Consider the following 22,271-nt stretch of genomic DNA (forward strand, 5'->3'; position numbering starts at 1 on the left):
ACAAGAGCTAGTTCCAGGATAGGCTCCAAAGCTACACAGAGAAATCCTGTCTTGAGAAAACAAAAAACAAAACAAACAAAAAACCCAGAAATTTACTCAAATGTGGCCCATTTGATCAGGACTATTTAATAATGTGCTAATTATGTCATGTAATTTCTCTGGATATTTTTTCAGGAAAGCTTTCTTAATTGTTTTAGAAATTAGAGGAAACCGGGCAGTGGTGGCACACGTCTTTAATTCCAGCACTTGGAGACAAAGACAGGTGGCTCTGAATTTGAGGCCAGCCTGGTGGTATACAGAGTGAGTTCAGGACAGCCAGGGCTACACATAGAAACCCTGTCTCGGGAAAAAGAAAAAAGGAGAAGAAATTAAAGGAATAAATACCTTCTGGTATTTGTGAGCATTTTTATACTATTATTCTTTATGCTAAGCATTTCTGATTTCCATGGAAAAGCCTAAGGAATGAGCATTTTTCTTTTAGTTTGATATAATCTGGTGAAGTATATCTAGAAGTTTAGAAATTCTGTGTTTAGAAACACAGAAGAGTGTTGCCTGGAAGCCGCCAAGGCACCCCACTTTTTAACTTCTGGGTGTTCTCTCTGCACATGAAAAAGAAGTAGTTCAGTTTGTTGTTGGTTCCCAAAGCACTGACAGGGGAGATTTATACTCCTGGGTCTCTGTGTCCTCAGGAGGGAGTGATGAAGATGGCTGTTAGTCTAGCCTTTCCTCAGATCATTAACTAACTTGACTGGCTTCCAGATACATTTATGACAGGGAATAGGGTCCTGCAGTCCTCCTACTAGTATTCCTCTGTACCTTGCCAACTTTATAGCCAAGGGCTTGCTTTTTTCTTTATTTTTAGATGTTTAATCATTTTTCCTCACCGCCCATCTCTCTTCTTCCACATGCCAGCGTGCCCTTTATACACATAAATGCAAAACCCACAGTGACAATATGGATATTTTTCTGATCCCTTAAAATCTTCCTTCCTAGAAACATCTTTTATTCCATAGCCCCACTCTGTTCATCCACCTTGACCTCCCTCCCTGACTGGTGGTATGGATTTCAGTGACTGTAATATTTTTTCTTTCTGTTCTGTTTGTTTGTTTGAGACAGGGTTTTCTATGTAGCTTTGGAGCCTGTTCTGGAACTCTAAAGACCAAGCTGGCCTTGAACTCACAGTTCTACCTGTCTCTGCCTCCTGAGTGCTGGGATTAAAGGTGTGCACCACCACCACCTGGCTTTCTTTCTGTTCTTTACGATAATTTTTCTTTCAGAATCACACAGCTACTCAGAATTTAGCTTCTGAGCTATTAGCTTTAGCCTCACTTGGGAGCTGGTTAGAACTACAGGATCACAGTTCCTAATTCAGACCCACTGAAACTGGTGATTTGCATGAGCATGAGAATTTAAGAAAGCCAGCCCTAGCTGAGCCCAGTAACACACCTGCTGCTGCTGAGAAGGCTGAGGCCGGAGAATAACAAGTTCAAGCCTTCCTGAACAACTTAGGGAGATCCCTGTCTCAAAATAAAGTATGGTTAAGGATAAAGAATGGGTAATGGTAGAATGCCTGCCAAGCATACTGGAGACCCTAAGCTCAGTCCCCAGTACAGCCTTATTGGAAATCACCTTTGCTCAGAGAGAGAAAAAATCCTGTCAACTAATAGTTCCCCACCTGGCTTCCATTGGAATCGCATGGGGAATCATATCTATATCTATAGATAGAGATATGGCTTTGGGTTTTGAGATAGGGTTTCTCTGTGTAGCCCTGGCTATACTGAACTCATTCTGTAGACCAGGCTGGCCTTGAACTCAGGGATCTGCCTACCTGTGACTCCAGTGCTGGGGTTAAAGGCATGTGTACACTACCACCCAGCTAATCCTTGTTTTTTATTGTATGTGTATGTGCCTGAAGATGTGTACACATACACCACGTAAGTGCAAGAACCTGTTGAGGTCAATAGAGGCATCAACCAAGGTCCTCTGCAAGAACAGTAAGTACTCAGCCACTGAGCTGAATCTCCAACCTCTACACGGCAAATCTTGAAAACCACTGATGCCTGAGTTCTGCCTCCAGAGATTGTAATTTGTTTGGTTTGAGTGGGAGTTTGAAAGTTCTGGTTGTAACAAGCAGCCAAGGGTTGAACCATGGATATTCATCAAAATTTTTAAACAAGTCTCGTGACCCAGGCTGGCCTCAGACTTGCTGTGTAGCCAGGGACGTTCTTGTACTCCAGATTTCGGCCTCAATTGCTGGGATTATAAACTCGCTATTCGTCCAACAATGGTGTTTAGTTTGGAAGGTTTTCTTTCATTTTGTTGCTGTTTGTAGTACTAGGGATTGAACTTGGTGCTTCACATGCCCTAGACAAGTACAGCTATACCCATGAGCTATATCCCCAGCCCATGTGTTGTTAGTGACCTTTAGATTTTCACCTGTGTGTCATTAGGGAGGATTATGTTTCTAATTTTCCCTTCCAGGTCCTTAGTTTAGTTGGAATTGTGTTCAAGACCAGAAATATTTCACAATTTAGTTCTAACATAGAAAGCTAGAAAATTCCAAGCTAAACATCTTGAAAACCTTGACAGTTTGTGGTTGGCTGAACTGTGTGGTTATCCTCAAACATCAAAGCAGTTCAGTGATAGAGTGCTTGCCCAGCTTGCAGAGGGCTCTGGCACTGAAAAAAAAAGAATTAAGGATATCCTCTTTGGCCACCCTTTGGAAATAAGTGTCAACTTTAAAAACATTGATCTACTTACTGCCAAGTGTGGTGACACACACCTTTGATCCCAGCACTCAGAAGGCAGAGGGAGGCAGATCTCTGAATTTGAGGCTAGTCTGATCTAAAAATCAAGTTCTAGGACATTGGGGGCTACGCAGAGAAACCTTGTATTGAAAAGCCAAAATAGAAAGAAAGGAAACAGTGATCTATTTATAAGGTGATTCTGAGATGAGCATGTAGCTCAGTGGTAGAGTATATCTAAGGCCCTGGTTCTACACTTCTCGGAAATGCATAGTTCTAGGCTGGAGAGGTTCTGAGTTCAATTCCCAGCAACCACATGTTGGGAATGAGATCTGGTGCCCTTTTCTGGAGTGCAGGCGTATATGCAGGTAGAACACTGTATGCAGAATAAATAGATCTTTAAAAAATAGAAATGAACAGTTCTAGAAAATTCATTTTAGTGTGTTCTTAAGTGTGCATTATATGTCTTGTAGGGACATGCCACAGCACACTTGCGACAGTCAGTTCTCATGTCTTTTCACATGGGTTCTTGGAATCAAACTGAGGTCATCAGACTTAGGCAGCAGTCATCTTCACCCGCTGATCTGTCTCACCAACTCCCCTGCAAAACATTTATGATCCTCCTGCATTGGCCTCCTGAGTGTATGGTCCACCTTCACTTATTCAGGGGTTGGGGGAAGGGTAAAAGTGCGTTTGAACATGTTCCCACTGTGTAGCCCAGACTGGCCCAGATCTCATTATCCAAACTGGCCTTAAATTCCAACAGTCCTCCCCAGGCAGTGGTGGTGCACGCCTTTAATCCCAGCACTCAGGAGGCAGAGGCAGGTGGACTAGTCTACAGGACGAGTTATAGGAGACAGCCAGAGCCATTACACAGAGAAACCCTGTTTTGAGAGGGGAAAAAAAAAACCACAATATTCACTACAGTCCTTTTGCCCCGGCCTCCCAAGTGCTGGAATTACAGACATGACCCGCCATGCCTGGTTTTTTTCTTTAAGAGAGATTATACATTTCAGTGCAAAGACTTCTGGAGCTGTACCTGTTGCATACACATGGGCAAGGTGTGAGCTTAAACAGTGTTTGGGCTGAGTTTGTCTTTACCTGAAACTGTAGCCCTATCAGCTTGATTATCTTGTCTGGGTATGCAAATTGGGAAGAGAGGGGACAGCTGGGTAGGGCACAGGCCTGAAAGGCGATAGGAGCTAGTGAGAGGAGCCTGAGTCTCAGAGGCGTGTTTTAGACACTGATGGTTATCTTATCTCACAAAGCCTCCTCACAGCAAGCCAAAGATGGTACTTTGTTGAAGCCTCTTTTATAGAGCAGGCTTCTCACGTCACTTTGTCCTTATTCTCTTCCCTGGTGGTTTCTTCTCTACCTTAAGGGGACTCCATAGCAGATCATTCCTTAATGATTATGGTCTGTCTTCACCCTGAGCACAACATCCATCATTGTTTAGTGAATACTAGGTGAATGAAATGCCCCATAACCTTTAACGATGTGGCTTGGTCAGTTTCAGATCAGGAGTAATACTACCTTTTTTTTTACCAATTATTATTTTATAACAGTAAGGGCTTAACAACTGTAAAGTAGGCAAGTATTCAGAAGTTCAAGAGAAAAAATGGAAGAAATTTATGAACTTTAAAATTCTGTTAAAACTTTGAGATTCTGTTTATTGGGACAGGGTTTCTCTGTGTAGCCATGGCTGTCCTGGAACTCCTCTGTAGACCAGGCTGGCCTCAAACTCAGAGTTCTGTCTGTCTCTGCCTCCCAAGTGCTGGGATTAAAGATGTACAGCACACACCCTGCTTGTTGTTTGGGTTTTCTTTTAAACAGGTATTGCTGGGCGATGGTGGCCCATCTTTAATCCTACCACTCCCGAGGCAGAGGCAGGTGGATCTCTGTGAGTTCTAGGACAGTCAGGGCTTTGTAGAAAGACCTTGTCTCAAATAAACTGAAAGAAAAGAAACACAGGACATCAAAGCCAGGTTTATTTAATTCCCAAGTACTTGAACCTGTTGTCTGATAACACTGAAACATTCTGTTTTCCTCAGTAGGAGAAATTTACTTTTGTATTGCTGTTTTGTCTTATGGTGGTTGGTTTTGTCTTGGTTGACTGTTTTCTCTTGGTTCTTCAGACTTTAAATTCTTAATTGCTTTAGCTCAGAAACCATGGTTTTCCAAACTTTTCTCAAAGCTTGGAAATTTACAAGCATCTAAATTGGGTGTGATGGTGTGTGTGTATCATCCCAACACTGAAGAGGCAGAGGCAGGCAGATCTCTGTACATTCAAGGCCAGCCTGCTGTTGTACATAACGAGTTCCCAGCCAGAGTTACATGGTAAGACCTGGCTAAGGTAGAGAAGTAGGTAGATATAGACAGAGAGAGAGAGAGGATCTATATGTCCTGTATATTGATTTCTGGTTGGAAATCAGTTTATGAACATAGATAAATTATCTAACAGTTTAGTTTCATGTTCCTTCCATTTCAGAAAAAAAAATTAGGTACATGTAGTTACATCTGTACCAGCTGAGATCAAGACTAGAGTGAAGACTGCCCTTCCCGTGCCCTTTAAGGTTTGCCTCCCGATTCTGGAGGTTTGTTCTTTTAAATGTTACTTTGGGGAACGCTGGTCTCGTCTGTCCTCAGGAGGCTTGGCTCTAGCAAGAGCTTACCCCTTTTGCCTCAAAAAACTGAAAGGATAAAGAGGACTCTTTGCTGATAGAAACTTGGGTTTCATCCTTGTTGCCCAGTGGCATTTCTGACCCTGAACTGATCTTTCTCAGAACAAAACGCAGGGCTTCCAGGATGCTGTCTTTCTGAAAGTCAGAGGCTAGTGGCACTCCCTGGAGGGAAACCTGGTTCTGGCTGTCTGGGGAGTAATGTTGGAGCCAGAGCTGGTGACGGTGCTCAGCTCTCCGTGGGGAAATCTTGGAAGGGAACTGGCCCATGAGGGTTACCTGATACTAATTCATAGAAATCCTAAGACACTTTCAACCTTAAAAACAAACCAACCCAAAGTATCACCTTCATCTTCTCTCACTAGACTTTTAGTGGTAACTAAAGTTTTTATATCTCCAAAACTTAATTTTCTTGTTCAAAAATTAAAACTAAAGCTAATAAAACCTAAAAGATTTTTGTAATTCATCTAATGTAGGTTTTGGGACAGCATCTGTTAAAGAGATAAAGGGTAACATATGAAACAAGATCTAGAATATAGATGTTAAGATTTAAGTATTAGAGGAAAGTAACTGTACAAGCTAATCAGGCAGGCTTTGTGTCAGTACAGTGTGAGCGAGTGCTTCCTGTGCTCCAGTTACTCAGTTTTTGGTTTGTATAGTGCAGTTCTGGGGCTGGGACTCAGGAACTTGCGTAGACTGAGCAAGTTCTCTATCACTTAGCTACATCCCCAGACTTTCATTAGTTTGGTTTTTCATTGTTGTTGTTGTTTTTGTTTGTTTGGGTTTTTGTTTGTTTGTTTGTTTGTTTCAAGACAAGGTTTCTCCGTAGCTTTGGAGCCTATCCTGAAACTAGCTCTCGTAGACCAGGCTGGCCTCAAACTCACAGAGATCTGCCTGTCTCTACCTCCCGAGTGCTGGGATTAAAGACATGCGCAACCACGACCTGGTGCTTTTATTGAATCTTGTTTAATTTTTACAGAAGTCGTGTAAGTATTTATTACATTTTAGAGTTTAGGAAAACTAAGTATCAAAAAGTCAGGGGCTGGCTCAGTGGTTAAGTGTGGCTAGGTGCATGTGTTGCTCTTGTCTCAGCACTCACGGGGTAGCTCAGCAACCATCCCTAACTCCAGTTCCAGGAGATCCCATACATTCTTCTCACCAGGCACATGTGTGGTACAAAGACACATGCATGTAGAACACTCATGCACATAAAATCTTTATAAAAAAAGTTAAATAAGTTAAACCGTGGAGCTGGCGAGATACCCAGTGCATAAAGACAACAAACCGGGCAGTGGTGGCACACGCCTTTAATCCCAGCACTTGGGAGGCAGAGACAGCTGGCTCTCTGTTAGTTCGAGGCCAACCTGGTCTGCAGCTCTACAGAGAGTTCTAGGACAGGCTCCAAAAGCTACAGAGAAACCCTGTCTCTAAAAATGAAAAAAAAAAAAAAAGTCTGACAACCAGAGTTCTGTCACTATAACCCTCACACAGGTGGACAGAGAGAACTCTGTGAAGTTGTCCTCTGGTCCCCAGATACATACAATAAACTCACACACAGTAATACTTTTAATTTAAAAAAAAAACAAAAGTCTCTTAAATGACAGAGCCATGATTGTACCCAAAGCTAAGACTCCACATTTTGCTCTATCTGATGGAAGAGAAGAAGTAGAGCTGGACGTGAAAGGATGCTGGAATGGAATAGAAAAAGAGAACAGAAAGAGTGAGAAATCACCACTAGGAAAGTATAAAAAGGACTAGGGAGCTCACATGGAGAGAGATTGGTCAGTGATTAGCCCTCTGGCTAGAGCAGATGGTTTTTGAGCTGAGGTAAGGTCATTGACCTGTGGAATCTGGACCTGATCTAGAGAAGGGCAGGGACGCACTGGAAGGTTCTGAACAGCAACTGGCATTAGACAGATGGGTTTTTTCTTTTGTTTTGTTTTTCAAAAGTTCTGAAACTCGCTCCGTAGACCACCTCTGCCTCCCAAATGCTGGGATTAAAGGCATGCGCTACCACCGCCCAACTAGACAGGTGATAATTAAGGAAGGCTATTCTGAGTGGGCGATGCTGGCTCATCATGCCTTTAATCCCAGCAAAGGCAGGTAGATCTCTGTGAGTTCGAGGCCATCTTGGTCTACAGAGAGAGTTCCAGGACAGACAGGGCAACACCAAGAAACCCTGTTTCAAAGAAAAAAATATTATGGTGGCACTGAGTTGAATTATAGAGGGAAAGAGTGAAGGAACAAAGGCAGTTAGGAAGTTCTTGGAAAAACCCAGGAGTGATGCCTTTAATCCCAGCACTGAGGAGGCAGAGACAGGTGGATCTCTCTGTGAGTTCAAACCTAGCCTGGTCTATATAGCGAGTTCCTGGACAGGCACCAAAGCTACAGAGAAACCCTGTCTCCAAAAAGAAAAAGAAAAGAAATATCAGGACCTGGGATACTGTCTAGGAAGGAAAACCACAGGGAGGACATGCCACAGTCAGAGAGACAGTTACAAAGAGCAGGTTAGGCACCAAAATAATTTTACTCTGATTTAGCAGACTGGGCACCTTGACAACAGTCTAAATGATCATCACTACTCTTGCCGTAAACTTCCTGTACTCTCAGATGCCAGGTTTTGGTATATTTTGAGACATAATCTCCTTATGTAACATAGGCTGGTCTAGAACATGTCCTACTTCTGCCTTATACTCTCCAGAGCTGAGACTTAAAGGTTATATGTTACAACATCCAGCAACACACACACACAGAGAGAGAGAGAAAGAGAGAGAGAGAGAGAGAGAGAGAGAGAGAGAGAGAGAGAGAGAGAGAGAGAGAGAGAGAGAGAGAGAGAGGAGACTCCCCCCCCCCATACAGGATTTCCCTGTATAGCCCTGACTGCCCTGAAATTTGATCTGTAGACCGAACTGGCCTCAAACTCAGAAATCAACCTGCCTTTGCCTCCCAAGTGCTGGAATTAAAAGCGTGCTCCAACCATGCCTAGCTTAAAGGAAAAATAAATAACTACTGTTTTACCAGGATAATATGTGCCCTCTAATTGTCCCACAAGTGCATTGGGTGACTGAAGGTCACAGACTTGAAGACTCAGACCTGGCTTCCATAAGATCTTCTAAGTGAAGGAGTATTAAGTGAGGAGAGAGGGAAATAGAAGTTGAACAAAGATAATGTGAAAGGAACTCTGTAGACTTCCCTGCCAAAGTCAAATCTACAGAGTTTCCTTCTTCCCTTTCTCTTAATGATACTTCCATGTTTGCCAAGTAGCAACCACCAGTTTCAGGGCGTATCGGATTGCTTGGGTTACTCTGCTATTTGCCTTGCTGTTTCCAGGGGACGAGCAGGGGAGGGAATCCACAGCCTCTGCTGTTGTTACCAATCAAAAGCAACCAGCTCCGTAGCCATCCCCTGTGGCTCTGACTCAGGGCAGAGGAAAATAATGGCGACAAATTGACAGAGGCCACATCATTAAGTTACCATAGAACTGTGGGTTCTTTTGGTCATAAGGATGGTGTTATCCTGGAAGGAGTTTGAGATAAAGATAGCTTTTCCTTGCTGCATGAGGAGGTACTGAGAGTAGCATTATGTTTATCATAAAAGTCACTCTGTAAGCCATGATAAAATTTAGATTCTGTTGCTTTAAACAGGGAAAATGCTATTTGTTGAAGAGATCAGATAAGGAAAAATAAATAAGTGTGGAATGAAAAGACTAGGTGGTGGTGGCACACACCTTTAATCCCAGCACTCGGGAGGCAGAGACAGGCAGTTCTCTGAGTTCAAGGACAATCTGGTCTACAGAGAGAGTTCCAGGACAGCCTGTGCTGCACAGAGAAACCTTGTCTTGAAACACCACCCCCGCAAAAGAAGTGCGTACCTTTGAGGAGGTCATTTGGGCTGAGGAGCCCAGTGCAATTGGGAGGCAGTGGCAGGTGGATCTCTAAATTTGAGACCAACCTAGTCTACAAAGAGAGTTCCAGGACAGCCAAGGCTACACAGAGGAACCCTGTCTTGAAGAAAGAAAAAAAAAAGGACCAAAAGCCATTTGGGGATTTGGGGAGGAAAGGATTTATTTGACCTACACTTTGGGTCACAGTTCATCATTGAAGGAAGGCAGGCAGGAACTTGAGCAGACCTGGAGGCAGAACCTAATGCAGAGAGGCCAGGAAGGAGTGGCTTGCTCCTCATGGCTTGCCCAACCTGCTTCCTTATAGAACCCAGGACCACCTGCCCAAGAGTGTACCCACCCACAGTGGGAGGGCCCCTCCCAAATCAATCACTAATTAAGAAAATGCCCTACAGGACTAGAATTGGCTCAGTGGTTCAAAGGTTGAGAGCACTTGTTGCTTTTGCAGAGGGCCCTGGTTCAATTCCCAGCACAAATACGGTGCTTCACAACCATCTGGTCCAGGAAATCTGATACCTTCTTTTGACCTCTGTGGTACTAGACACACATATAATACACATACATACATCCAGGCAAAACACTTGTACACATAAAAACAAAGAACATGCCTCCAGCTTGCCTACAGCCTATCTTATGGGGGCATTTCTCAACTAAAGTTCCTCCTCTCAGATACCTCTAGCTTCAGTCAAGTTGACATAAAAACTAGCTTAGCACATAAACACACCACTTATTAAGACACACTCTTTCCTTTTCCTGTCCCCAGGATCTACTGATGTCAACATCACAATAGAAAACATTTCAGCTTTTTAAAAATTCAAACACTTAAAAGTCCAAAGTCTCTTTAAAATATTCAAAAATCTCTCTAAAGATAAAGTCTCTCTAAAAGTTCAAAATCTCTCAACTGTGGGCTCCTATAAAATCAAAAATAAGTTAAATACTTTCCTATTCCAAGAGAGAAGAACCAGGGCACAGTCACAATTTGAACAAAGCAAACCCAACTCCAACAGTGTAAATAATTCCAACATCTGGGATTCTTTTTTTGTTTTATTGTTGTTGTTTGTTTTTTGTTTTTGTTTGTTTGTTTGTTTGTTTGTTTTTTCAGGATAGAGTTTCTCTGTGGAGCTTTGGAGCCTGTCCTGGAAACTAGTTCTGTAGATCAGACTGGCCTTGAAGTGACAGAGATCCACCCACCTCTGCCTCCCTAGTACTGGAATTAAAGACGTGCACCACTACTGCCTGGCGTAGAATTAGTTCTTATCTGTACTCTTCAGTAGATGAGAACGAGAGGCAGGATGAAAACTGATAGATGAGCAACATAGAGGACCACAGTAGGTTTTCTGGGAATTGCAAGGGACTAAGTGCTTAAAACCAAAAACTAAAATCACTTTTCAGTTACTTTTATTAAAGCTAGAGAAAAAGCAGGTATGTTGGTACAGACTTATTACCTCAGCACTCATGAGGCAGAGTCAGGACAGTTGTCACAAGTTCAAGGCTAGCCTGGCCTACCTTATTCTGTGCTAATCAGGACTGCAGAGCAAGTGTCTGTCATTCTCTACTCCCTTTGCTCCCAATAAATTAAAAACCAGGAAGACAGAATAAGATAATGTATGATATTTAGAGAATTTGACGATAATTGATGTTACCCTCTTGGGGTTTGGTTGGTTGGTTGAGTTTGCTTGTTTTTAGTTTGTGTGTGCGCACGCACGCACTCTAGTCCCACTGCCTGTTAGACCGCCTGGAGCTGATAACACAGACAGACTTGAGAGAGTCTCCTCTTACATAACTCTGGTTATCCTAGAACTTGTTATGTAGACCAGGCTAGCCTAACTCACAGAGATCCATCTACTTCTGCTGGGACTAAAGACAAGGCCTGTCATGCTTGGTGACTTCTTTGGGGAGTTTTTAATTCTAAATAATTATAGTATCTCACACTCGCATCATGTTCTATAATATATAAATGCTTTTTTAAGCATTTCATGTACTCTCGTCCCAACCTTAAGACCCTAGTTTTATCTGTTGCTTAATTTACAACTAAATACAAAATGCACTAAGATAGTGTGTTTGAAATTCAGTGTTTGGTAAGTACACAAAACTAGGCCGAGTTGGAGATCCCATCGCTGCTGTGTGGCAGGTGTTCTGCTCTAGTGCACTTGTATTTCAGTCTTGGCTTTCCCCTGTGACTGCAGAAGTGTGTCCTGTGGTCTCCATCTGTCCCTTCCCAACCCAAATACAGGCCTGAGACTCTTTATATAGATAGTTCCTCTTTTTGTTTTTAATTATACATGTATAGGTGTTTTGACTACATGTATGTCTGTGTACTGTTTTGCATGCCAGATGCCCACAGAGGCCAGAAAAAGGTATTCAATCCCCTGGAACTGGAGTTATAGAGAAATGTGGCAACCAAGTGGGTGCTTGGAATTGAACCCCAGTTCTGGAAGAACAACCAGTGTTCCCTCTGAGCCATATCTCCTCCCTACTGTTTCAAATACTTTTCTTGTTTGTTTTGGTTTCTCTGTGAAGCTCTCACTGTCTGGGAACTCACTCTGTAAGCCAGGCTGGCCTTAAACTCACAGAGATCCACTTGTCTCTGCCTCCCAAGTGCTAGGGATGAAGGCTTGCACCACCACCGTCTGGCTATTTCAAATGCTTTTAAGGAGATTGCTTACAATTGAAATTATAGCTGGGTGTTATCCATACCTATAATCCCAGCACCCTGGAGACAGGTAGGAGGATCATTGTTAAGTTTGAGGCCAGCCTGGTGTACCTAGCAAGGATAAAATAAAAAGTGGCACAATTTACTGATAAATTACATGAAATTGTGAATATCTGCCAGTTAAGGTTTTCTGGGGAGTTTTACAGTCCTCCTCTGCCCATTCCAAGAATCTTATCTACCAAGACAATCATATAATACTTAACTAGCATAAAAATAAACAAGAAATATAGAATCTCGTCTCAGACTTCCCAAGACTTCCGTTTTTTTGTCTTCTGTCCTGGCCCTGTCTCTCCATCTGAGTTATAGACAGGCTATCTACATGCATCTTCCAACCCTCACACCCCGCTCCCCCTTCCATTACATCGTTCTTGCTCCCTTGTGTGTAGTGTGCCTCTTTTCTCTTTTCCTTCTCTGATTCTCTACTTTCTCTCTACTCTCTTCCCTCTTCCTAATTTCTCACTCTTCCTTCTTCAACTGGCCAGTGAGGTTCTGCCATATACAATCAATCTGTTTATATTGAGAAATTGATATTGACCATTTCCGTTTAAAACTAAGACTCCTAGAACCAATGTGTTTATCCCCAATGCCTCTAAGTGGTTGCTACATGGTATTTTAGCTCATTTCTTCATTCTCATCTCTCTAAGAAATGGCCCTGGTCCTCCAGTCCTCCGCCTGGTTTCTCTGGTTCTCCCAGTCCCCAGGCTCTCACCTTCCACTCCGCCACCTTCCTCTGTCACTGCCTTCCACATTTCGCTTCTGGCTCCAACTCCTGTGCTAGCTCATCTAAATTCTTTTTTGTTTTATGCATGAGTGTTGTTCCCGCATGTGTGTATGTGTACTGCATGTGTCCAGTGCCTATGGAGCCAGAAGAGTGCCTTGGGTCATCTGGAACTGACTTTGTTTGTGAGCCTGAGCCCCCAGCAAGAGCAGGAAGCTCTCTTACCTAACCACAGAGCTACCTGCCCAGCCCCCACATAGATTCCTTAACACACACACACACAAAAAAAAAAACTTTCCCTTTAAGCTAAAAGCCTCCCAGTCTTTGATGCTGTTTGCTTTCTTATCTTTCCAGACGCTCAATACTTTGCAAGCTTTGATTTTACTCTGAAATTTATCATTTACTCTAAAACTTAAATTAATTTTTTATGTTTTTATTTATGTGTATATGTATATGTGTGCATGTGAATGCCACAACTTACATGTGATGGGCATGGCTTCTCTCCTTCCACCGTGTGGGTACCCAGTGATTGCACTCAGGGGCTCAGGCCTGGTGGAGAGCACCTTCACCAGCCCTGAAACTTAACTCTAAAGCTGTTGGTGCTTTTACATGTGAGAACATTGTATTTGGCCTGGTTCTAAATAAGGGAGTCCTAGTACCAAGACATGTTCTCCCCTAAGGGGAGGCTTCCAGTAGCAGAGAAATGTTCCTCTGCTCATCCTCCTTAGGAACCCCAGGGAGCCTTTAAAAGAGGTGACCTGGCTGACCCAGAGGATGGTGTTTATAAATAGTGCCCAGCACCCTCTCCTGTAAAGCCTGTCTCCCTAATCCTCTCTCTAAATTGGAAGTGACTTGACCTTTGAGCCTTAAAACTTGGGACTTTTTTTTGTTTGTTTTGTTTGTTTTTTTGACAGCAACAAAGCAGCACTGAAGTTTTTATTCATGTGAATTGTTAAAAAATGGGCATCTATACCAGTGTCAAATGAGGGTGGGAGAGGAAGGCAGGGTAGGCAAGGAGAAGGAATTCCCGTCTATTGGTAATAAAGCTCCAGGTTCATCCCATCATGGATTTCATAATCTCCCAGAGACACATGGTCCTTAAAAATCGTGTACCACTTTTTTTTTTTTCTTTTTTCTTTTTTTGGTTTTTCGAAACAGGGTTTCTCTGTAGCTTTTTTAGAGCCTGTCCTGGAACTAGCTCTTGTAGACCAGGCTGGCCTCGAACTCACAGAGATCCGCCTGCCTCTGCCTCCCGAGGGCTGGGATTAAAGGCGTGCGCCACCACCGCCCGGCACTCGTGTACCACTTTTTAAGAACGATCTTATTCCAGCGGGTGCCAGTTTGGGCCGCTATCAGTTTCTTCAAGTGCCCGATGGTGTCATCGGTGTTGCACTTGACACGAACTTTCTTTCCTAGACGGTCGTTGCAAACCACCTCAATCATTGTGGCTGGACCTCTAAACCCCTCGAATTTATCGACGACACAACTCCTAGCTCAAACGCCGAGCTCTGGCCCGATTTAAGGCTAGAAACTTGGAACATTTTTTCTCTGAAAATTCTGCTTAACAAACTTTTGTTGAAGCAAAAATGTTTTATTTTTATTTTAAAATTTTATATGTATGGGTGTTTTGTACACATGTATGTCTGCATAGCACTTAAATGCAGAACTCACTGAAGTCAGAAGAGGGCATTGGATCCCTGGAGCTGGAATTAGAGACAGTTTTGAACTGCCATATGGGTGTTGGGAATTAAACCTGAGAACTGTGGAAGAACTGCAGGTGCTCCTAACTGCCCAGCATCTCTCCAGCCCCAGAGCAAAAGGTTTCCAGCCAGATGATCAGGCATCAGATTTGTTTTCACTTTTGAAAGTCAGCTGTTCTCATTGTTTGGGAAATTTTTATTTGGTTGGTGTTTATTTTAGCTTGTTTGAGACAAAGCCTCTCTCATACGCAATCCTGCTTTAGCCTCCTGCATACTAAGATTATAAGCCTGTGGATCAGTTTGTTTGCTTGTTGGGTATTCTGTTCCTGTCTGTGTGTGTGTGTGTGTGTGTGTGTGTGTGTGTGTGTCCCTCAATTCTGAGAATGAGCCCAAGGAACCCAGGACCCTGAGAAGCTAGCCCACCAGAGGATCAGCCTTCCTTTTCATTCCTAAAGCCATAGAACTTGGAGGAGCCTTAGTTACTTTCACTCCACCCACTTTGGATAAAACTCTCTTTTGTGATTCTCTAGTTTCATATTGTTTATAGTAGACACAGTCTAACAAGTTTATATGCCTGTGGAATGAAGCACTTGATCTAGACATTAGCAGTTTTCAGATTAGGGTACATGAAAGTAATAAAAATTGTTGAGTTAACCAAGAAACTTTTTTTATGTGCTTGAGTGTTTGCCTGCATGTATGTATGTATGTGTACAATATGTGTGCAGTGCCTCTGGAGGCCAGAAAAGAGTGCCAGATTCCCTGGAACTGGAGTACAGGCAGTTGTGAGCCACCTGTAACTCCAGTTTTAAGAGAGCCAGTGCCTTCTGGCCTGTCTGGACACCTGCACTTGTGTACACAAACCCACACAGAAGCACATATACAAATACCTAATTAAAATCAGGTGTAGGAGAATTAACTCAGCCATTAAGAGCACAGGCTGCATCCTCCAGATGACCTGAGTTCAGTTCCTAGCATCACGTCAGGAAGATCACAACCACCTTTACCTCTGACCCCAGGGGGGATACCGCTGGCCTGTATGGATGCCCATACAGATACACAGACACATGACTTTATTTTTTGACATTATAATATAATTATATCATGTTCCCCTTCACTTTCCTCCAAACCCTGCCATATACCTTCCTGCTTGCTCTCTTTCAAATGCATGGCCTCTTTTTCTTTTCTTTTTTTTTTCTTTTTTCTTTTTTGTTTGGGGGGTCGGGGGTGCTGAGACAGGGTTTTTCTGTGTAACAGCCCTGGCTGTCCTGTCCTGGAACTTGCTCTGTAGACCAAGCTGGCCTTGAACGCACAGAGATTCACCTGCCTCTGCCTCTGAAGTACACCTCTTTTTTTCTTTTTTTTTTTTTTTTTTTTTTTTTTTTTTTTTTTTTTTTTTTGGTTTTTCGAGACAGGGTTTCTCTGCAGCTTTAGAGCCTGTCCTGGAGCTAGCTCTTGTAGACCAGGCTGGTCTCGAACTCACAGAGATCCGCCTGCCTCTGCCTCCCGAGTGCTGGGATTAAAGGCGTGCGCCACCACCGCCCGGCTACCTCTTTTTTTCTTAATCTTATACACACACACACATACACACACACACACAATCTCTAAATAATAGAAATAAATCTTTTTCTTGCTGACATGGAACAGGGGCATTTTCTCATCAGATGCAACTTGAACTGAGATCAATTCTTTAAGGCTTTTCCGGCTGTAGCTTTTTGCTAAGAATATCTTTTCTGCCTGTGAACCAAAAATTTTGGTGATAACTGCTATTTGTGTTTGAGGTTGTTTTTTAATTTCCAGATGGTCTGATGTGCATTTAGTGTAGTGGGCATATAGAACACTTCTGTGGCCTCTGCAGAGCAAGTCAAGTAAAGACAGCGTCTTCTGAAAACCTGGGGCTTAAGGTGTGTGGGCCAAATCCGAGCACAGAATGGCGGGACAGGGTGACAGTTCCAGTTGTTTCCGTCTTAGAATGGAGAACCTTTCTCTACAGATGCAGGGATAGGCAGGCAGGTTTTTAGTACTTAAAATTGTAAGCTATGACTTGAGTAGACATATATATATATATATATATATATATATATATATATATATATACTCTGAAGGTTCATTTAAATTCAGTTACTTAAAGAGTAAGAGTTTAACTTAACTGCAGAGTGTTCGCTTAGCATGTGGAAAGCCCTGGATTCCATCTCCAGCACAATAGATTAGTTAACTCATTTGAAATGTGGAGCAGAGGAAGTGAACCCAGTAGGTAAAGAAGAGCTCAGTGGCCAGAAGCACTTGGGAGAACACACCAAAGAAGAAGGCATACATTACCCTGGCTCCTGGCCTAATTACTCAGTAACCCTGGGCTTCTGGACTACCCAAGCTGTGTGTCTCTGTATCAGAGCAAAACATAGGCCTTCTGCAGGTACATGCATACCACCCCTGTGATGCACAGCGGCTCTTCTGTGCAGGGCTCTCAGGTGACAGCTAGTCAGACAAGGGGAGAGTGCAGCAAAGATCTGCGGGGCGGGGAGGTAGCGGGTCCTGCACCAGAAGGCCCCACAGCAGGAAAGAGACAGTCGGTTTGTCCATGCAGGCCCACACAGAGTATTCTCAGATTCTTGTCCAGTGCCATTTTCAGGACCTCTGAACTGAGGTCTCCAGTGTCCGAGCTTCGGCCGTGTGCTTGCCCCAGCTGTCCAAGGCCTGGGAAAAGAAAAGCTGCATCTGCTAGCTGCTGAGGCTCAGCACAGCCCCTGCCTCCCAGAGGAGGGTGGTGGCATGGTGTCCTTGCTAACAGAAAAAAAGCACATGTAAACTCCCTCAGCTGCTCAGCCCTCTCCAGTGCTCCTGACAGCCTTACAGGCTCCGTTTCTTTGCTTGGTAACAGCAGCACTAAATTTTCTTTGTCTACTACTTTTTTTTTTCCATTCAATTATTTACACTTCCTTCCCTCCTCCCAGTCCCCTCCCGCTCCCCCACACCCCCTCCTCCCTCTCCCACCCTGAGAGAGGGCAGGGAACCCAGCCCTGTGGGAAGTCCAAGGCCCTCCCCCCTACATCCAGGTCTAGGGAGCTGTGCATCCATATAGACTAAGGTCCCAAAAAGCCAGAACACGCCTGTAAAAACAAGTGCCTTTATCAATGGCGTCTCCTTCAGCCCCCATTGTCAGCCACAATCAGAGAGTCCAGTATGATCACATGCTCATTCAGACCCGGTCCAGCTGGATTTGGTGAGCTCCCATTAGAACAGGTACACTGCCTCAGTTGGTGGACCAAACCCTTGCGGTCCTGACTTCTTTGCTCGTCTTCTCCCTCCTTCTGTCTTTCAACTGGACCTTGGGAGCTCAGTCCGTTCCTCTGATGAGGGTCTCTATCTCTGTCTCCATCCCTCGGGACGAAGATTCTATGGTGATTTTGTGAACATGGGAGTGGGGGCAGGGGTGGGAGTGAGGTTGGGGGAAAGGGGAGAGTTGGAGAGGGAAGGGAGAAGGGAAGGACTGGCAACAGCTTGGGGGAGTGGGAGGGTGGAGATGGAGGAAGGGCAGATATAAGAGCAGGGAAGAAGATACCTACATTAAGGGATCCATTTTAGGGTTGGCAAGAGACTTGGCTCTAGAGGGGATCCCAGGTGTCCATGGGGATGTCCCCAGCTAGGTCTTTGGACAGCAGAGGAGAGAGTACCTGAACTGTCCTTGCCCCACTATCACGCTGATGATTATCGCGAATACTTTTTTTTTAAGATTTATTTATTTATTATGTATACAGTGTTCTGCCTACATGTATGCCTGCAGGCCAAAAGAGGGCACCAGATCTCATTACAGATGGTTGTGAGCCACCATGTGGTTGCTGGGAATTGAACTCAGGATCTTTGGAAGAACAGGCTCTTAACCACTGAGTCATCTCTCCAGCCCTGTTCACTACTTTTAAAAGAAAAAAGATTTTCAGTGAGTTTTCATATTTTTGTTTGCGTTTTGTTTTGTTTGAGAAAGATAAAAGACCGGCCTCCAGCTCACAGTGTAGCTGTCCTCACACAAGGTCACAAGGATGATCTTGGACCTCTGACTTCCCTCATAAGCACGGTCCCACCATGTCTGGCCTCTGTTCTGTCATTCTTGTCATTAGATAGTAGACCTCTTAGATGAGTCTCTACTTCTCCCGTCTCTTTTAATTCCATTTATTTACACATTGTGTCTGTGTGGGGGTGGGGAATGCGCTGGTGCCGCTGCACAGGTGGGGCAGTCAGGAGTCTACCCTGTGTCCTAGGGACTGAAGCTAGGTTATTAGGCTTGCAAGCACCTTTACCCACTGAGCCATCTCACCAGACCCCTTTTTCTGTTCTTATTCACCTATTTTATTTTTTTTTAATTTTCCTTAATAGTTTTCTTCAGTTTTTCTTCCAACCTTTAGACATTAGTATTCTTGACTCTGGCACCAAAACCTGTTTTTCTAGTGGTCTTTTTGTTGCTGCTGTTGTTCTCCAGATGTGTTATTACGACCTCACTTATTGTATCAAACACAGAACGTAGATACTTAAATTAGATATTAAGATATTTTTGGCTAAGGAGATTATTAGTTAACTAGCCTATGAATTGTAGCAGCTATGAACCACAGAACATCACCTAAAGTAGATACCTGTAATATAAAACATTGGTCGTTGGGGTTATATCATGTCTTTTTTTTTTTTTTTTTTTTTGGTTTTTCGAGACAGGGTTTCCCTGTAGTTTCTAGAGCCTGTCCTGGAACTAGCACTTGCAGACCAGGCTAACCTCGAACTCAGAGATCCGCCTGCCTCTGCCTCCCGAGTGCTGGGATTAAAGGCGTGCGTCACCACCGCCCTGCCCCCATGTCTTTCATTTTTAAAGATTGCTTATGTATATTTTGTGTGCACCTGTGGGTATCTGTGTATAACTTTGGCACCCAAGGAGGCCAGAAGAGAGCATTAGATCCCCTGGAGCTGGAGTTACTGGCGATTGTGAGCCATACCATGTGGGTTCCGGAAACTGAACTCTGATCCTCTGCAACAAGTAGCAAGCAGATTAGGGTTTCTCTCAGTGGTAGAGCACTTGCCTGGAAACGCAAAGCCCTAGGTTCAATCCTCATCACCTGAAGATGGGGGCAGAAACACAAAATCTCGAGCCGTTAATCCCAGCACTCAGAAGGCAAAAGCAGGCAAATCTCTGTGACTTTAAGGCCAGCCTGGTCTACAGAGTAAGTTCCAGGATTGCCAGGGCTACCCAAAGAATCCCTGTCTTGAGGGGTGGGGAAGGGGAGAGAGAATAAGCAAGCAAAAAAATTTTTAAAGTAGCGCTCTCTCTCTCTCTCTCTCTCTCTCTCTCTCTTAATGTGCATTAGTGTTTTACCATGGCAAATTTCAGGTCCCTGAAACTGGAATTACAGGCAGTTGTGAGCTTCCATATGGGTGCTGGGAGTTGAACCCGGGTCCTCTGTAAGAGCAGCCAGTGCTGAGCTGTCTCTCCAGCCCTAAGTAACAGCCACTCTTAACCCTGAGCCATTGTCTAGTGCTGTCTATTATTTTTGTAATTTTTTTTAAGTTTGTATCTTCATCTGTAATCCCCTTTTTCTTTTGTTTGGGGTTGTCTTTCATAGTAAATATCTTCTTGATTTCTGGTGATTCTTGACTGATACATGTGTTTGCACATGTGTGTGTTTGTGTGTGTTTTCACGTGCATGCATGCATGCATGCATGTATACCACAACACTTTTGGAGAGGTCAGAGAACAAATTTTGGGAATCTGTTATGCACTTCCACCATGAAATCCAGAGATCAAACTCAAGTTGTCAGGCTTGTGAAACAAGCGCTTGTACCCGCTGAACCATTTTGCCATTCCTTGGCTGTCTACTCACATTTAAAAGCAGGACACTAAAGGCTATTTGGTAGCTCCATGCTAGTGAACGAGGCTTACAGGATGTGATCCCCATGATGGGATTGTCTGTGTGACTCAGTGCCTTGGCAGTACCCCGGATACCTGACCTCCTGTGTCTTTTACTGTTTTGGCTGATAAGATTCCTTTGACACATTTAGATTTTTTTTCACTATTCATTTTTCTAGCCCTCGCTTACAATTTTTATAACTGGAGGTTTCTCTCTCCTGCCTGCCAGTTCCCGAATAACCACTCTGAGGCTTAATATTAATTACAACTATTTGACCAATGGCTCAGGCTTCTAACTGACTAGCTCTACATGTAAATTAACCCATTTCTGATCATCTGTGTGTCGCCATGTGCCCTGTGACTTATTGGCAATGCTCTGGCATCTTACTCCTTCAGCGACTGCTGACATCTACCAGACTCTGCCTTCTTTTTCCATGTATCTTTGCTTGGATTTCCTGTCTGGCTCTATTCTTCCTGACAGTTGGCCAAATCAGCCTTTTCATTAACCATTGGTAATAAAGCATATTCACAGCATATAGAAGTTGCTATCTTTGAGTTGTTTTTTTTTCTTCCCAATACTGGGGATTGAACCAGGACCCTGAAAATGCTAAACAAGTTCTCTACCACTGAGCTACATCACAGACTTTGTCTCTGAATTCTTATGTAAGATGATGTAGATAAAAATCTCTCTGGTGGTCTCCGCCTCTTCCTTTAGGTATCTTTTGGACTCTCCTACATATACTCACCTGCTTTCATGGGAAGTTTGGCAGACTTGACACAAACTAACAGAGTAGATGGGATGGCAAAGTGAGACCCTCCACTGCACGGTAGGAGTCACTCTGGGGACCTTACTTTTCCTTAATCATGTTTAATCAGAAATTGGATGAATCTTCGGGATGCCGAGACAGGAAAGATACTCTGGCAAGGAACAGAAGACCTGTCTGTCCCTGGTGTGGAGCATGAAGGTACTTTGCAGACCCTTGAATGCACAAGCTATGCCCAGTGCCAGCACAGACCCTGGCACCAGGGAGCTAAGTAAACACACAGCCAGTAGACAGGTGAGCCCTGCCGACAAACAGAACATGTCTTGTTCCACTTTTACATTTCTTTCTCTCACTTCCCCAGATCCACTTTAGCATCGGACCATACCTAGATCTAGGATGTGATGGCTCATACCTGTAATCCCAGAACTTTGCAGATTGAGGCAGGAAGATCAAGAGTTCAGGGCCAGCCTCAGCTATATAGTTAATTCAAAGCCAATCTTGAACCACTTGTGACCCTGTCTCAAAAAAAAAAAAAAAAAAAAAAAGCTATAAGCTCAGGTTTCAACTTTTTCCAAAACAAAATTTTCATTTTTATCTCTCTGGAGGAAAAGAGAAAAGGTGAAGCATTTCAAAGAATCAGAATATAGAGAAGGTACCATGCAGCCTGCATAGAGGAAGGACGTTCCCAGCCTGAGCCTGCCAAGAGCAGCTAGGTGAGGCCTATGGAGACACCAGGTCTTGTGTTCCTTGGTAACATGTCACATGTGTTGACCCATTAGATCTCTGCCTTCAGCTGGAATGAAATACAGCTACCAAGGCACTTAATGAAATTTAATAAGCATAACGTGTTCTCTAAGGCAGCCAAAGGAACTCACGGGAACCTATAGCATCATAGTCCTGTGGCTCTCATTTAGAAGGGTACCAACCTCTCTCTCTCTCTCATCAGCCCGTGTGCCCAAGAAAATCCTCAAGTGCAAGGCAGTGTCTCGAGAACTGAACTTTTCTTCTGCAGAGCAAATGGAAAAATTCCGCCTGGAGCAAAAAGTTTACTTCAAAGGGCAATGCCTAGAAGGTATTCTGCTGTCTGTGTGCCTGGAGCTAGGGTGTGGGAGGACAGGGCAAAAAGCATAGCAGTGCTTTGAAAATACTAGTTTTATAACCAGTGGAATCCGACA

The 22,271-nt window shown here is 43.7% G+C and overlaps 2 protein-coding genes across 3 annotated transcripts in view; one reads left to right on the forward strand and one right to left on the reverse strand.

Moving 5' to 3' along the window:
• Pde6d (phosphodiesterase 6D) overlaps positions 1-22,271 on the forward strand; it is a 50,007-nt gene that overhangs the window by 23,079 nt on the left and 4,657 nt on the right. Inside the window, exons 2-3 of the mRNA XM_038339360.1 lie at positions 21,209-21,297; positions 22,043-22,168. Coding sequence (XP_038195288.1) covers positions 21,209-21,297; positions 22,043-22,168 — 215 coding nt within the window. The remainder of the gene's footprint in view (positions 1-21,208; positions 21,298-22,042; positions 22,169-22,271) is intronic.
• Positions 13,704-14,280, reverse strand: LOC119820768 (ubiquitin-like protein 5). 2 transcript variants are annotated; one of them, XM_038339362.1, is made up of 2 exons: positions 14,040-14,280; positions 13,704-13,869 (listed from the first exon to the last, which is right to left on the reverse strand). In XM_038339362.1, the coding sequence occupies exons 1-2, from the start codon at positions 14,195-14,197 to the stop codon at positions 13,809-13,811; spliced, it is 219 nt and encodes a 72-aa protein (XP_038195290.1). In that variant the 5' UTR covers positions 14,198-14,280; the 3' UTR covers positions 13,704-13,808. The 2 variants fall into 2 exon arrangements, with proteins under 2 accessions (XP_038195290.1, XP_038195289.1); XM_038339361.1 differs by having other exon boundaries at positions 13,723-13,867; positions 14,058-14,280.

This window comes from Arvicola amphibius, chromosome 8 (assembly GCF_903992535.2).
Source record: "Arvicola amphibius chromosome 8, mArvAmp1.2, whole genome shotgun sequence".
In the NCBI taxonomy this organism is placed as follows: domain Eukaryota; kingdom Metazoa; phylum Chordata; class Mammalia; order Rodentia; family Cricetidae; genus Arvicola; species Arvicola amphibius.

What these genes read in the sequence shown, in the direction of transcription:
- LOC119820768 (XM_038339361.1), bottom strand. Translation starts at nt 14,197, where the DNA reads ATGATTGAGGTGGTTTGCAACGACCGTCTAGGAAAGAAAGTTCGTGTC. An exon ending in AAGATCGTTCTTAAAAAGTG is followed by an intron (nt 13,868 to 14,057) that starts GTACACGAGTGC and finishes AAAAAAAAAGTG; the next exon opens with GTACACGATTTTTAAGGACC.